Source organism: Anabrus simplex, chromosome X (assembly GCF_040414725.1).
Source record: "Anabrus simplex isolate iqAnaSimp1 chromosome X, ASM4041472v1, whole genome shotgun sequence".
Lineage (NCBI taxonomy): Eukaryota > Metazoa > Arthropoda > Insecta > Orthoptera > Tettigoniidae > Anabrus > Anabrus simplex.
The window spans coordinates 158,648,239-158,660,417 of record NC_090279.1 but is presented as its reverse complement, the minus strand read 5'-3'; the positions used below and the strand labels follow the sequence as shown (position 1 = coordinate 158,660,417).

Here is a 12,179-nt window from a genome sequence, read left to right as displayed (position 1 = left end):
TAGTATTAAGAGTAGAGGTTTGAACATTTTTTCAGCAATTCAAGTAGTAGGAATGAATGCCATCAAAAGAAATACATATTAATTGTACTAAAATTAAAATTGTAACACAATTGAAATATCTAGGTGAGTAAATAACAAATAATTTATATAAAAAAACCTTCAGTTCAGATAAGGGCAAACAAGTTATCTAAGGCACAAAAATTAACATGAGAACTTACAGAAAGAAATGCTTATCCATTAATGCAAAAATCAAACATTACAATACGTAGGTGGTTTGAAAAGTTCTCGGAATGTACTAGAATTAAGTATCTTAACTCGGTGGAACTGCTTTTATTTTTCAACATATTCTCCCTGTAGACTAATGCATTTGGTCCAGCGATGTTCCAATGCCTTGATCCCATCTCGAAAATGAGATTCCTCCAGGCCTGCAAAATACCTCTCCAATTCGGCTGTCAGTTCTTCCCTTGTAGAAAATTTCCGTCCACCGAGGAAAATTTTCAGCTTGGGGAATAGATGAAAGTCTGATGGTGCCAAATCAGGTGAATAAGATGGATGTGGCAACAATTCGTACCCCAGTTCATGAAGTTTTGCCATGGCAATAACACTTGTGTGTGGCGGAGCGTTGTCCTGCTGAAAGATGACATTTGTCCTTGCCAAACCAGGTCTTGTTTCGCATATCTTTTCCTGTAGTTGGTCTAGGAGGTTTGCATAGTATTGCCCCGTAATTGTTTGGCCAGTAGGAAGATAATCGATCAGCAGAATGCCTTTTGCATCCCAGAAAACTCAGGCCATGACCTTTCTGGCCGAATGCACTGCCTTTGCTTTCTTTGGTGGTGGTGAATCAGCATGTTTCCACTGCTTTGACTGCTGTTTTGTCTCTGGGGTATAGTAGTGGACCCAAGTTTCATCTGTAGTCACAAACCGGCGCAAAAAATCTTGTTGGTTGCACTGAAAACGGGCCAGACTTTGTTCGGACATTTCCAATCTGGTGCGTTTATTGTCCAATGTCAGGAGCTTGCGGATAATTTTTTCATACCCAATTCTTCAGTTAAAATATAATATACCCATTCAGAAGACATCCCTACAGCTTCAGCAATCTCCCGCACTTTCAGTCTACCATCCTCCATGACCATTTTATGCACTTTTGCGATAAATTCTGGGGTCGTAACACTTTTTGGCCATCCACTACGCGGATCATCATCCAAGCTCTCCCGACCAAATTTAAATTCGCTGGTCCACTTGGCAACAGTTGAAAATGAAGCAGCAGAGTCCCCCAGTGTGTTCTGAAAGTCGGCTTGAATTTCCTTTGCTTTCACACCTTTCTTTACAAAGTATTTAATCACTGCTCGAATCTAAGTTTTTTCCATTGTCACAAATCACTACACGGGAACAACAACAAAGAGTCGTCACTACCACACTCCTGCAGCTAGAACACTGACGTGCCATGTGTTCACTCACAAAGGATGTGCGATTATCGCGCGGGAACCTCGTTGCTCTAGCACCGACATCTAGCGGTGATTCCGAGAACTTTTCAAACCGTCCTCGTACAGTCATAAAGCCAGAAGCCACATATGCTGCAGAAACATTATTCCATCTCAACGAACAATCCAAAACTGACAGATTACAGAAGGTCGAAAGATGAATTGGAAGAACTTGTATCAATAAAAGTTATCAAAAAGATGGGCAATGGTGAATAGTACCTAACAACGTTGTATATCAGAAATTAAAACCACAAGAAAAGGGTGTTTTGGCCACATCCTGAGAATGCTAGATTCACAACTTCTGAAACAGCTAGTGCAGTACAATCTTGCTTCAAAAAATACTACAACTGGATGCAGATTGATAAAAGAAATCAGGGAGGATTTGAAAGAAATTGACCTTACACTGGATAACACTATGGATAAGAAAAAAGTAAACAACACTTAAAAATATGACTTTCCACTTTACACTCACAAAGAAGAAAATCCCAGTAGAATATTCTCTCCTCAAAAAAGGGCAAGAATATCAACACGTACGAAGAAGTACTGGGAGGACCGCAAGGCTCGGACGGTTCCTGCCAAGAAATCGACAAACCAAAGGGTTGATTAAAGTGATCCAATGTGGTCTCAAAAGAAGTAGTACGAGGGCTGATCAACAAAGACTGAGACTGATTTTGTCTTGTAGCTTCCGTGATAGTTTCCTATCTGTAACATAAATATTTGAAAAAGTGGGTTTTTTTTTGTATAATGTCCACAGGCGGCAGCACTCTCATATGAGAAGGTTGGTAGTAATGATCTATTTTGTAGACACTACGTGCATTTCGCATACCAGACAATGGAGGTGACGCGAGAAGAGCAGTACAGCGCAATCAAATTCCGCTTTCGTTTAAACCATACAGCCACTGAAACTTACGAAAAGCTGAAGCATCATTATGATCTGAAGGAACACAAGCCAGCACAGTGTAGAAATCACAAAAAAAAAAAAAAAAAAAAAAAAAAAAAAAGAAGTTCCATCTGCAGGGAAAGTGAAGGTGATCATGTTTTTTGACTGTAATGGAATGATTTACCAGCATGCAGTTACCCCTCACACTACTGTTACTACACGTCAGCATTAGCTACACTGAGGAAGCACATTGCAAAGAAACGACCAGAGCTTTCTCGGACTGAGTGGTGGCTTCGTCATGACAATGCACGGCCTCACGTCACAAATAAAGTCATGCCATTTCTGGCTCGATTCAACATTGTACTCGTGTACTGCATCTACCTTATAGCCCTGATCTTACACCCTGATATTTTGGGGCATTTGATTTGAGAACTCTGAAGCAGTGCTCAAGAAAAGTGAGGCAGTTCTCAAGGACCTGACAAAGAATGGTCTGCAGCAAGTAGTCAAGGACTGGCAGAGACGCTATAAAAAGTGCATTGAAGTCGGAGGGGACTACTTTGAAAAAGATCATGTAAACATTGAAATGGAGTAATAAAAATCTGGGAAAAAAAGTCAGTCTCAGTCTTTGTAGTAGGAATAAAGGATTGGAGTTCTCCTTATGGATTTACCATAAATAGTAAAATGAATATTTTGTGTTTTTGAAGGGGGGAAAAAAGTTTAATTCAATTTCTGGAAAAAAAAAAAAAAAAAAAAACATTATTTACATACATACAGACAGACATGATACTGTATAGGCTTTTGGGCTTATGCCGCGTCAAGAAATTTGTTACGTTTCACAGAGAACTGTGCTCTGCATCCTCAGAAGAAATCTCGACTGTCCACGAGAAAGGCTTCTTAAACAATGACTCTCTAAGATTTAGACGTTAAAATCGAAGTGGAAATGGTACATTGATTCACCACCAGATGACTCCCAGGACGTGGCACAACGCTAGCGTTTGAAGCTGAAGCTGACCGAACAATCAGAAACAGTCTAAGCATTACAAGTGCAGGGTGGCCACCCGTATGGAAAACCGGGGAAACCGGGAAATGTCAGGGAATTCAAAAAATGACTGGAAAACCGGGAAATGTCAGGGAATTCAGAAAAAAATCTGGAAATTCGTTCTGCCATATAAAATTGACATACCGTATTTATCCCTTAATAGAAGCACATTTTTCAGTTTTTATAACATTAATCTAGGGCATGTCTTTTATGCCAGGAATAAATTGTAAAGAAAACTGAACAAACATTTAAAAAATCAAGTGTGATCTCGAACGTGAAGTAACCAGTAGCATCAGTAGCTATATGGATAGGCTATAGCAAGCAGTAGCGACTATGATAGATCGGTTGATCGATCGAATTTTCAATGTTATGATCTGCTTACTATTGAATATGCTGTGTTGTTGGGGAATGGCGAGCATATTGAATTAGGCCTATATTGCGTTCTCAGTTTTTTTAATCGCTTAAATACATGGCTTCCACAACAAAATATGCATATAGACAAAATTACACAACCCAACGGATGACTGTTTGTTTAGTGTGTAATGACGTGTGCCATAGTCACTACCTCGTAAAATGTAAAAACAAGACAACAAACACTGACTGAATGCAGGAAAGTGCGAAATTCACTTAAACTTAATACTCATTCGAGTGTTCATGATTATTATTATTATTATTATTATGATGATGAAATGCGCTGATGTAGGTAACACCGTGGGCCGCGCCATGTTGAGTTTCTAACCTAACTTTCGTGAGAGGGGTTCGGTAGTTTTCAGGCACGACTAGTAGCTTGTAATATCACATGTAATTTTGTGAATAGAGAACAAGATTTAAAATAAAGTGACATCACACTGTAAGATGAAGGTTGTTTGTTGGTTAGGAGATTTTGAGTTTGTGAAGTATATTTGTATGTATTCGTTCTTGATCCAGTCATTCCCAAACCACCATTCATATCGATTTATTTCGGTTGAGCGCAATCTTGAAACCTGTCTGCCAACTGTATTGACTACATCACCACGTGGTTAAGTTACCTAACTCGGCGTGTGTGGTGTATAGGTTTAATAGTGTTCAATGTAGTTGTAATTTTATTTACATCCGTGTGTTGGTTACCATATAGTTTATCTGTGTACCATACCCCTGTATAGTTCGTGCAAGACAAGCGGCAAGAATGTGACTTGGCAAAAATTGACACCGTGGTATCGATCATCCATAACCTCCTTATGCCGGTCATTAGCCGCGAATAATTTATTTCTTTTACACTTTATAATAATGTACCTATTCTTGTTTTAGTGTATGATATTGTTAGGAAGTTTTGTGAATTTGTTTTCACTTGTGATTTGCGTGTGATTTTCATAGTAGGGTATTACATTTTACGAGTGCATCAACTGTTATCGAAGCAGTAGAGTGCTGGCAGCATAGGTAAGGCAGTGCTCACTTGTTTTGCGAACTGTCAGTTTACAAGAAAGTCGTGCGGATTATAGGACTATTCACTTATTTTTTTTACAATATGCTTACTTTTTTCAGCTAACAATGTCTTCATCAAAGCCAAGGAAAACTTTGTTTAATGAAAGGTGGCTGCTTGATGATACTTTCAGAACGTGGTTGAAACCCATGCCTCAGGACAAATTTTCAGCATATTGCATAATATGTAACACATCATTTTCTCTTAGCAACATGGGGAGGCAGGCATTAAAAAGTCACATGGTAGGAAAGAAGCATGCCAGTAGTGTCAACTTCAGCCAGTTCCCTTTCAAGTTATTTAAAAAAAGAACATTCGAATAGTGAAGTAAAAAATGACTTAAACTCAGTAGATAATACCCTGGCCGCAAACACAAATTATCCTCTGCCTGCCACAGCTACCACAACGAACTCTATCACAAATGACTCCACTGCTGCTGTTTCTGCTTCTTCTTCTTCTTCCATTAAAGAAGGTTCACCAGAGACGAGATGTCTACAGAATTATCTTTCAAGAGAGCAAGTAACCAAAGCTGAGATTATATGGTGCATGCATACGGTCATGCAACACCATTCTTTACGTTCCAGTGAAGCTAGTGTACGTTTGTTCCCAGTAATGTTTCCAGACTCTGAAATAGCTTCGAAAGTTCAACTGCACAGAACAAAAATTGCATATACAATCACTCATGGTTTGGCCCCCTATTTTCATAAGCAAGTTCTTGAGATGTGTCATAAGTGCACACATTTCACCGTTGGTTTTGACGAGTCACTGAATAAAGTTTCTCAGATGGGCCAAATGGATCTTGTAGTTCGTGGTTTCAATCGTGATACCAATGAAGTATGCACTTCTTATTTTGATTCCGTGTTTCTTGGTCACTCTACCTCCTCAGATTTGTTAAATGATTTTGTGCGAGCACTGCAGGGACTCAATCTAAAAAAACTCCTACAAATTTCAATGGATGGTCCAAATGTTAATAAAAAGTTCCTTCAGGATATTGGTAATTTATTAAGTGATGATCCAGATGCTCCTATTTTGGTGAACATTGGATCTTGTGGCTTGCATACTGTGCACAATTCATATAAAATAGCAGTAAAAGAAACCCAGTGGAATATTGCCGAGTTTTTTCGTGCTCTTCACTTCTTGTTTTGCTACGTTCCTGCAAGACGTGCTGATTATACACATTATTCAGGTTCAAACGTATTTCCTTTGAAATATTGTGCTATAAGATGGCTTGAAAATTCGAAAGTCATTGAACGTGCTATAGATATTCTACCTAATGTTGACAAATATGTGGAAGGAACAAACACAGACAAGAAAATCCCAAACTGTAACAGCTTCAAAATAGTATCAACTTCAGTTAAAGATAAGCTACTTAAGGCCAAGTTGTCATTTTTATTATCTCTTGTTGGAGATTTGGAACCATTCCTAAAACAGTTTCAGACAGATCCTCCATTTGCACCACTCCTGTATGAATCTCTCATTGCAACAATGAAAAATGTCATGACAAGGTTTGTTAAGTCTGAGTCACTGCAGTCTTCAAGAAATGTCCTCAAAATTAATTTAGACAGTAAAGAAAATCTTCTGCCTGCATCTAAAATTGACATAGGTTATGCTGCTAGAGCAGCACTTCGTGGCACTCGTGGATTAAATGATAGAGATATATTAGTGTTTCGCACAGATTGTCTAAGAGGAATGGTAGCTTTGTGCAAGAAGATACTGGAACGGTCACCACTGGCATATAAACTAACTAAAGGAATTTCTTGTTTTGATCCAAGTGTAGCCAAGCAACCTCTAAGCAGCAAACGGCTAAGGGTAGCTTTAAATGTCTTTGTTGAAAACAAATGGATCTCAGGTAATGAAGCTGATCATATACAAAGGGAGTTCACTTCTGTGTGTGAGAATGATACTTTCAAAGAAGTAATGAACTCTTTGTCTTCTAAAAACGAGAGATTAGATCACTTTTGGCTCCGTACTGTCTTGCCAACAGTAAATTTGAACACAGAAAAGTTAGCTTCATTTCTCAAAATGATACTAATATTGTTTCATGGAAATGCTTCACTTGAACGTGGTTTTTCTCTGAATAAAGAAATTATTGTAGATAACATGCTACAAGAATCCCTTGTAGCACAAAGAAGAGTATATGATGCTATCTCAAACCTTGGTGGAATTGAAAAGGTCTCCATTAATAAGTACATGCTCCATGCTGCAAGGAGTGCGCATGCTTTGTACATTCAAAATCTAAAGGAGAAACGTGAAGCATTGGAAGCAGAAGATTCTTTGCAAAAAAATAAGAGAAAGGCCACTTTGTTGCTGAAAGAATTAGAAGAAAAGAAGCGGAGGGTGATGGCAGAAGCTCGACAGTCATTGCTCGCTATAGATGAAGAAATTTCTTCACTGAAGCAGTAATGGTAATAACTTTTTAAAATCTTAAAGTGAATTAAATTGGACTAGATTACACTTGCAAGTTTTGAAATTTAATATGTACATTAATTACTCATTTATTTTTAGCATGTTAAGGTTTCAAAATGTATTTTAATATTATGGCCATACCTGGAAACCTATTATAATTTAATTTTTTTTTTCATTGTGTGTCAGGGAAAAATTTGTTTTTATGTCTGGAAAACAGGGAAATGTCACGGAATTTCAAAATCTGGATTTGGTGGACACCCTGAAGTGATAAGCTTTAACAGCTTCATTTCAAGTAATACTAATCCCGTATTGACTATAATCAAGCAGTGAATATTCAAGATAAACTTAAATATTATAACTAAGTGGTCTGCCTATTCAATACAATATATAATTATATTTATAATATGTTTCGTCCCCTAAGGGACATCATCAGCTATTATAAATTAACATTAATATATCAGAAATACAAAATAGATATTATTAAAATTGGAATGACACATTAAAATATTGAAGTATGGTTATGAAATTTAAAATAAGATTTTAGAAATTTTGTTAAAATTGTAAGTCGTATGATAGATAAAACAGTTAAAATTGTCCATTATACTCTTGATGATATTCTTGGAAAATACCAGTTGTACTTTATAAAATCTCAAATTATCAATTATTGTAAATAGCACATTTGATTTGTATCTCTTGTGACACTGACAGGTGTATGACATAGACACAAGCCTGGAATGAAACATCTTGCGACAAGGAACGTACGAATTTGGAAAACACAGAGACGAAATAACAATAGTGAAAGGACAGGGAAGGGAACTACCTACGTAAACTCCTGGTAACCAGGTATTAATTGATAGCCGGTGTCCCTATTGAAATTGTTAGGATTTCTACGTATTTCCACAGCTTCCCGTATAATCCTGGACCTGTAGTGTCTAGTATGGGTAAGAGCTCGAGCATCTTGGAACATGACATCATGACCCGACGATAGAGCATGCCGATTTGTCTGGTTGGTTGAGACGAATATTACGTTTGTGTTATTTGATACGGGTACCAATAGACCAGCATGTTTGGCTGATGTATACCTTACCGCAAGTACAGGGAATTTCGTATATCCCAGCATGTAAAAGTGGGGGCAATTTGTCCTTGGTTTTACTCAGACTGTGAGCAATTTTAGTGGCAGTGCCAAACACGGTTTTTATATTGTGTTTGCAGAGGACCTTGGCAATTTGATCTATAGTGTTATGAATGTAAGGCAAGTATGCAGTTCTCTGCGAAACGTAAAGAATTTCACCTTATATTCTTGACGCGGCATAAGCCCAAAAGCCTATGCAGTATCATGTCTATAAGTACGGGCCATGAAAACATCAATGGCTACATACATACAGTTTTCAAAAAGACCATAATTTAAAGAGAAAGTACAGATCTAAATGCCTGCAAAATGTTGTTTCAATAGGTCATATACTTTGAAAAAGGAACATGAACATCTGAAATTGAACATAACGGAGATACAGCTTAAAATCTCCCCTTAAGAACAGGCCTTCTTCCTTGCACTTGATGATGTTGGAAATTGGAACAACTAAAGTGAACACCACAGCAAAATACTTCCATCTCAAGGAAGAAGAAACATCATTAGTAAAAGAAGAAAATCTGTAGTGAAGTTGTATTAAAGATTGGCAAGTACTTACGAGATAGCTAGAGTGCCATAGGCAGAGAAATTGGCAACAGATATAAAGTTGGAAAGTATAGCCAAGATGGAATTTCTTAATATGTAGGTTCTTTATTTAAATGAAGTAGAAAAGGGGAAGTTAACAAAACTCTTGTGAGTGGAATTGTTATTATGGGTTTAGAAAAGAGATAGTTTGCATGTGCTTCTACGGATATTCATCTTATGGGACTGGGCTGTTCTTCTAGTTAATGTACAACTGTCTCTGCTGCCTGCCAATTGGATGTATTTTATTGCTGTACAATGAAACTGCTTTGATGAAAACTTATGCTTGGACTGTTAGTTGTAGAAGAGATGGTGATCTGCTTCCTCTCATTCCAGACGGCGGATCTAAAAGAGAAAGCCAAAAGAACTACGGAGGAAAACGAGCTCTTGAACAGCAAACTGACACAGCTGACTCGAGAAAAGCAGAACTTGGATAAGAAGGTAGGAAACTGGTTTTACATTTATCAATGACGCGGTGCAAATCAGGTTGAAGTGCTCTCTTCTTGCACGCATGTATAAATTGCTTCAGCTCGAGACAACCTTAAGTATTTTTCTATCATAAATTCTCTGAGGGCTTCAGACAGTCTAGCATTAATATTATTTACTTACCAAATTCTGTGCAGGAATATGGAAGGTCTAGGGAAAAAAGGGTAAGACCTAATAATTTACTTTTAATTTTTTAATGAAGTTGTTTTAGAGTATTCTTTGTCTTATGCAGCTTTCAAATGTAGGAAGATTTTGAAAATAAGATTTTAAAAAATATTTAAACCAAGTCTATAATCCAATCTTAAATCCTAAAAGATCCTCATCAGCCAGATTGCAGTATTATAATTAACTGCAAAAGTGACTTTCCTTGATTTTAGTGTTCTCTTCACCATAAACCTTAAAAGATGGCAGGCGGTTGTAGGCGTGTTGTGTGTTCCTGATAATAATCATGTTTCTTATGGTCCAAGTGCTTTTATCGCAGTTATGTGTGAATGAAATTGAACCGACTAGCGTATACTTTGATGTTAAGTGCGGTATAACTTGTTGGGAAGATATACTCTCCAATAATAAGCTGAAAATAAGCGCCCACGTGTTGTGTATTAACGGCAAGCCGCAGCGAATAGCATTCAGTCAGCATGTAAAGCACAAGCTTTCGGCCAGTGATACACCTACATCCAGCTTGAGGCTGAGTATTCTACTACCAGCAGTTGCCGGCGATGTCCAGCTGAACCTAGGACCGGGGGTAAATAATAGCCTTAGCATATACTACCAGAATGTCTGTAGTCTTAAGAAAGCACTCATGGACTTTAACGTCGGTCTGAGTGACATGCATTACGACTGCGTGTTTAGTGGAGTCCTGGCTCGACTCTTCAGTCAACAGTAGTGAAATACTGCACGATAATTGTTATTTTCTGCCAATATAGGCAAAATACCATTGCTTGTAAGAACGAGGGAGGTGGAGTTTTAATAGCAGTAATGAAATGTCGTATGGCTTTTAGTGCCGGGATATCCCAGGACGGGTTCGGCTCGCCAGGTGCAGGTCTTTCTATTTGACGCCCGTAGGCGACCAGCGCGTCGTGATGAGGATGAAATGATGATGGAAGACGACACATACATCCAGCCCCCGTGCCATTGGAATTAACCAATTAAGGTTAAAATCCCCGATCCGGCCGGGAATCGAACCCGGACCCTCTGAACCGAAGGCCAGTACGCTGACCGTTCAGCCAACGAGTCGGACTTAATAGCAGTGAACTCGAATAGCAGTGAACTCTGCTTATGGTCCAGTGCAATGACCCAACCTAATGAGAAACTGGGAATGTGTTGTTTAGAAAGCCACCCCATTCCCTGGCCGAGCACTGTACATTGTCTGCTGTTACCTGCCCCCGGACAAAGTGAAAGTGCAGCTCACAGACTTCCAAGAAACCCTAGCTTGAATCAATCACGTAGCAAAACAAAATGACACTATTGTCGTGTGCGGTGATTTCAATATAAACCAATTAGCCTAGGCCTCAGACGATTCTGGATCTATTAATCCTATCCTCACCCATGTCAACAAGGAAACCTGCTTTCTTTTAGAAATCACCAATGAAGTTAACTTTCGCCAAGTTTGTGGTTTTCCAACACGAGGAAATAATTTCCTGGACCTTGCTTTCATGTCTGAAAAAGTCACTAAAAATACCCTGTGTGAAGCAACAGAACAGTTAGTACAATCAGATCATTCTGCGCTTGAGCTCAGACTTCATATTTTCCTTGTTCCTTGTTTACCACAAACTACAAAATCATTATTCGTGTGGACAAAAGCAGACTTTCCTCATCTACGAAATCTCTTATCCCACTGTCCGTGGAACTTGCTTGAATCCTGTCGAACTTTTGCTGCCGCAGTCGACTTGTTTTATGATTTACTGCACAGCGCTCTTAAGGACACTGTACCTTTCCGCATTATGAAGACTAGGTATCTTCCCTCTTGGTATAATTCCGAACTTAGACAAAATGTGGGCAAAGGCAAGAGCAAGGAAACTAGCTGCTGGATACGAAGAAGTCATGTGGTCCAGATCACATACCAGGAATTGTTACATGAGTGTGCTGAGGAGATGGCAACCCCACTAACCACAATAATCAACTGGTCTCTTTGTACAGGCGATTTCTGGAAGAAAGGATATGTTATTCCAGTCTTCAAGAAAGGTGACATATCTTTATTTGTCAATTACATACCAGTAGTCCTTCTTTCACTCATTTCCAAAGTAGCAGAAAGAGTCGTGTACAAAGCCTTGTACAGTGCAGTCAATGGTTTAATTAATATTAATCAGCATCGTTTTGTCCAAAAACACTCAGCTACTACCAATCTTGCTGTGTACTCCCACTTCATATCTAGCGCACTGGACAATTGCAAGCAGGTTTATGGCATGTACATGGACTTTTCCAAAGCTTTTGACTCTGTGCAGCATAACGCTCTTCTGACCAAGTTGTCAGCATATGGCATTCATGGAAGCTTGGTTGAATAGTTTAAATGCTATCTTTGCAACAGGAGGTATTTAATAAAATACGAGGGTATCGTTTCTTGTCCTTATCGGCCTATGTCTGGAGTTCCGCAAGGTCCACTAGTGGGACCTTTGTGTTTTCTTCTATTTGTTAATGATCTGATTTCACAAATCCATTTGAGCAACTACCTGCTCTATGCTGATGAACTTAAACTCTACAAGGTAATTGAAAAGATGAGTGTGAAT

General features: G+C 38.5%; 1 protein-coding gene across 2 annotated transcripts in view; it reads left to right on the top strand.

Moving 5' to 3' along the window:
- Positions 1–12,179, top strand: part of LOC136886401 (BRCA1-associated protein) — a 66,104-nt gene that overhangs the window by 38,469 nt on the left and 15,456 nt on the right. For both annotated transcript variants that reach the window (XM_067159175.2, XM_067159174.2), the window contains one exon: positions 9,307–9,411. In XM_067159175.2, coding sequence (XP_067015276.2) covers positions 9,307–9,411 — 105 coding nt within the window. The remainder of the gene's footprint in view (positions 1–9,306; positions 9,412–12,179) is intronic.